The sequence below is a fragment of the Ailuropoda melanoleuca genome, chromosome 9, assembly GCF_002007445.2.
Source record: "Ailuropoda melanoleuca isolate Jingjing chromosome 9, ASM200744v2, whole genome shotgun sequence".
In the NCBI taxonomy this organism is placed as follows: domain Eukaryota; kingdom Metazoa; phylum Chordata; class Mammalia; order Carnivora; family Ursidae; genus Ailuropoda; species Ailuropoda melanoleuca.
Window position 1 is genome coordinate 102562517 of NC_048226.1, and position 4642 is coordinate 102567158.

The window sequence follows — 4642 nt, forward strand, 5'->3', positions numbered from 1 at the left end:
CACACGTGTGTAAGCACACGCATGTGCACGCACAAACAGCAATGCAACAAACACGTATGAATACCTATGCACAGGTACGCACACATGCGTGTGCATGCTACACACACCCACCCACACACACACACACACACACACACACACACACACACACGCCCGGCCCTCCTCAGGCTCTTGCAGCCTCCTGCCACCAGCAAGGGCACCCTTTTCACAGCAGCAGAGGGGCTCGGGGGCTGGGCTGGAGCTGGAGGCCCACAGCAAGCAGAGTCTCTGCCCACGGCCCCAGAGAGCCCTCAGGCCTGCACCCCAGGCTCCGGCATGGGGACAGACGCAGCCTCAGCGGCCTCGCAGACCCCGACCCCCAGGGAGGGCTTGTGCGGGGACCCAGTGAGTGAATGTGGTGGGGCCTTCAGGGTGTCTCAGGCCCTCCCGGAGGGGCCCTGGCGGGGGCTCCAGAGTGTCACCGGGCAGAGCCAAGCAGGAAGTGGTGGCCAGGCAGGAAGTGGTGGTGGAGGGGAGCGTGTGGGGCTCTTGCACTGTGTGTGACTCACCGCAACCCAGACAACAGGGGTGCTGAGGAGCTGGTGACGGCTGCAGATTTTCTCAATGACAGCTTTACTGACATTCACATACCAGACAACGCTCCCACGTAAAGTGGAAAACCCCACAGGCTTCAGCATGTCCAGAGTCAAGAAACCAGCAGCAGAACTCGTTCTAGGGCATTTTGTCACCTCGGAAGAAATCATGTACCTGTTAGCTGTCACCCCGCCCCCGCTGCCACGGCAGCCACTCCGCCTTCTGTCTCTACGATTGCCTGCGTTTCAGGCTCATTGGGTCACAGGGCGTCAGCACTTCCTCGTTCCCGCCGGCTGATGACCCTAGGTCTTCCAGTGGACGGATGTCACGTGCCCTTTACTCAGCTGATGGACATTTGGGTTGTTTCTACATCTTGTTTTTTTTTGGTTTTTTTTTTTTTCAAATAATGCTGTATGTGCATTCAGGGGTAGGTTTTTGTACGAACATATGTTTTCTTTTCTTTTGAGCGCACCTAGGAGGGGAGTGGGTGAGGCTGGGGGTGGTTCTCCGGGGACCCTGCGAGGGTTCAGTCCCCCAGCACTGGTGGGCTCTGTCACAGCCACCCGCGGGCGTGCTTGGGTTCGCAGCACTCAGCTGGTGAACGATGTGAACATCCTGGCAGTGCTTGCGGGCTCTCTGCACATTCTCTCTGGAGAACTGTCTGATGGACTCGAGCCGTAAGAAGGAAGCCACGGGGAGTGCCGACAGCTGGAGGGGGAGGCTGTGGGCGTGGGGGCTTGTCCCACTCCAGGCGGTCAGAGGGCCCCACGGGGTGCGCGGGCTGGGGCGTTTCCAGGAGTGCCGGCCGGCCAGCGTCACTAAACCGGAGTTTCACTTTTGGGTGTGGGCACCCGGCAGCGGGGCGCCTGCTCGGAGACATCCGGCAGAGCAGCACGACTCAGGTCTGCAGGGTGGACTTGCTTCCGGTTGTGGGCCCGGAACCTGGGGCGACCGTCACGGTGAGCTGCACCCCGCGCCCAATGCCGTTCCCCACTGCCTGGTGGTGGGGACCTCGCGCTGAGTGGGGACCACCTGGTCCCAGCACCCTCCCAGGACTCCCCACAATCCCAGACCAGCCCATCTGGGTTTGGGGTTGACTCTGGGGGGGCCTTCCGGGGACCCCTTGGCCCGCTCCAAATTTCGACCAGCACCGAGGTTCAGAGGTTTCCTAGTGACGGGAGTGGCTGGGCAAGGCCGGCTCCTCTGCCTGGGGCCCAGGCCTCCTGGGTCCTGGGTCAGGCCTGCTTTGGCCTCTGGTCCTTGAAGCCTCAGCCTTGGACTGGTGGCTCGTGGAACTCTGGGCACAGAAAAAGCCCTAGAGGACGTACCTGAAAGCTGGGGACACTGTGGCTGGGCCTTACTGTGGGCCCCTTGCCAAGTCCCCAGAAGCTTGGTGGTTCCTGCTTCTTCTCCTGCCCTCTGAGCACCTCAGCGAGGGAGACAGCAGCTACAGCATTGGCCTGAGGCCCCTGGCTTGCCCTGCCCTCCCCTGGGGGCTGCCTTTCCTGAGTGGTGCTAAGCCTTGTTGGGCTGACGAAGTGACAAAGGTCTCTGTGGGTGGCTGAGGGCTGCCCCGCCCTGCCTCCCCCTCACCTGCAAGCACTGAGTCTCCCAGGGCTTCCTTGGGCTTCCTGTGGGCACTCTGGCCATGGTACAGAGGGTGTGAGTGGCCTGAGTCCCACTGAGGGCCGCGAATGCCATCCCAGCCTAGACATGCCCACCAGCCCCGTGCAGGGACAGTGGGGTGGGCGCGCTGAGCCTTGATCAGGAGCAGACGCTTTCCGCCTGTCAGAGCATCCCAGGACTGGCCTCTGGAGGGAAAGAGCTCCCTGTCATTGGAGGCATCCCAGCAGTGACTGTTGCCCCCTTCTCCCTGCCCCCCTTCTAGCTCTGAGGGCAATGTGGCTGACCCACGTGTCTCCTCAGGAGCAATGGCTTCTGCCTTTGAGGGTGTGATCAGGAGTGTGGTCCGGGAGCTGGACCACGGCGGCGACCTCATCCCTGTGGACAGCCTGCAGAGCTCCACCAGCTTCCAGCCCTACTGCTTGCTAGGCAGGAAGCTCTCACGGTCGTGGTTCTGGAAACCCCGCTACAAGTGCATCAACCTGTCCATCAGGGACATTCTGGAGCCTGATGCCCCAGAGCCAGGTANCCTCGCGCTGAGTGGGGACCACCTGGTCCCAGCACCCTCCCAGGACTCCCCACAATCCCAGACCAGCCCATCTGGGTTTGGGGTTGACTCTGGGGGGGCCTTCCGGGGACCCCTTGGCCCGCTCCAAATTTCGACCAGCACCGAGGTTCAGAGGTTTCCTAGTGACGGGAGTGGCTGGGCAAGGCCGGCTCCTCTGCCTGGGGCCCAGGCCTCCTGGGTCCTGGGTCAGGCCTGCTTTGGCCTCTGGTCCTTGAAGCCTCAGCCTTGGACTGGTGGCTCGTGGAACTCTGGGCACAGAAAAAGCCCTAGAGGACGTACCTGAAAGCTGGGGACACTGTGGCTGGGCCTTACTGTGGGCCCCTTGCCAAGTCCCCAGAAGCTTGGTGGTTCCTGCTTCTTCTCCTGCCCTCTGAGCACCTCAGCCAGGGAGACAGCAGCTACAGCATTGGCCTGGAGGTCCCCCTGAGGCCCCTGGCTTGCCCTGCCCTCCCCTGGGGGCTGCCTTTCCTGAGTGGTGCTAAGCCTTGTTGGGCTGACGAAGTGACAAAGGTCTCTGTGGGTGGCTGAGGGCTGCCCCGCCCTGCCTCCCCCTCACCTGCAAGCACTGAGTCTCCCAGGGCTTCCTTGGGCTTCCTGTGGGCACTCTGGCCATGGTACAGAGGGTGTGAGTGGCCTGAGTCCCACTGAGGGCCGCGAATGCCATCCCAGCCTAGACATGCCCACCAGCCCCGTGCAGGGACAGTGGGGTGGGCGCGCTGAGCCTTGATCAGGAGCAGACGCTTTCCGCCTGTCAGAGCATCCCAGGACTGGCCTCTGGAGGGAAAGAGCTCCCTGTCATTGGAGGCATCCCAGCAGTGACTGTTGCCCCCTTCTCCCTGCCCCCCTTCTAGCTCTGAGGGCAATGTGGCTGACCCACGTGTCTCCTCAGGAGCAATGGCTTCTGCCTTTGAGGGTGTGATCAGGAGTGTGGTCCGGGAGCTGGACCACGGCGGCGACCTCATCCCTGTGGACAGCCTGCAGAGCTCCACCAGCTTCCAGCCCTACTGCTTGCTAGGCAGGAAGCTCTCACGGTCGTGGTTCTGGAAACCCCGCTACAAGTGCATCAACCTGTCCATCAGGGACATTCTGGAGCCTGATGCCCCAGAGCCAGGTACCCCGCCTGCTGGGAGGGAGGGAACTGGCCAGCCCACTGCCTGCTCTGGGCCTCTGCGGTCTCTGCTCTCAAAGGACAGACCTTTGGAAAGGCCCCGCTGCCCGGGTGAGACAGGTGGTGGGCGGCAGGACTGGGCCTCAGCTCTGGTCTGGCTCTAGCTGTGAAGCTGAGCGCGCCCATCCACGTCTACGACTCCATGGACGGAGAGCTGCAGGGCAGCGGTGAGGTGGCAGCCCCAGGGCAGGGGAGGCTCGCGGGCGGGGCGGCGGTGTTCGATAACTTCAGCATCTCCATGAACGTGCACACACTGCGAGTGGACCCCAACATCTGGGACGCTATGAAGAAAGAGAGGTGAGCCCCCAGGGTCACAACCCCGGGGTGTCAGGAGTCACAGGTGCCCGTCCAGGCCAAGGGTCAGCACAGCGGCGAGGCGGGGGGCAGTCCCCAGAGACATGATGAGCCTGGCTGGGGGCAAGGAGGCCGCAGAGGTAATGGGGGCCTGTGTCCCGGGGCCCGGGGTGGAGCAGGGCAGACAGGGGGGCCGGGAGAGGAGGACCATTAGTTCAGGGCAGGGATTTGTAATTTGCATCCAGGGAGGAGCAGCTAGATAAGCAGTGGCCGAGGGTGTGGGCGTCTCCAGGGGTCTGCGGGCGTTCACTTAGCACCCCTGGATCTCGTCCCTCCCCCTACCGTGGCCCACCCCCACGAACACCGCTGGGAATCCTGCGTCAGGCCCCCCAGCAGCACGGCCCAGGGCTGGGGAG

General features: G+C 62.9%; 1 protein-coding gene across 4 annotated transcripts in view; it reads left to right on the top strand.

Annotated features, from left to right (window-relative positions):
• The first annotated feature begins 863 nt into the window (after nt 1-863).
• Nucleotides 864-4642, top strand: part of GSDMD (gasdermin D) — a 9874-nt gene continuing 6095 nt past the window's right edge. The window contains exons 1-4 of one of the 4 annotated variants that reach the window (XM_034668728.1): nt 864-1000; nt 1161-1532; nt 2500-2721; nt 3876-4229. In XM_034668728.1, the coding sequence (XP_034524619.1) occupies nt 4075-4229 (155 nt within the window). In that variant the 5' untranslated portion in view covers nt 864-1000; nt 1161-1532; nt 2500-2721; nt 3876-4074. Of the gene's footprint in view, nt 1001-1065; nt 1533-2461; nt 2722-2758; nt 4230-4642 lie in introns of those variants that run through there. The other 3 variants (XM_034668729.1, XM_034668727.1, XM_034668726.1) reach the window with 3 other exon arrangements.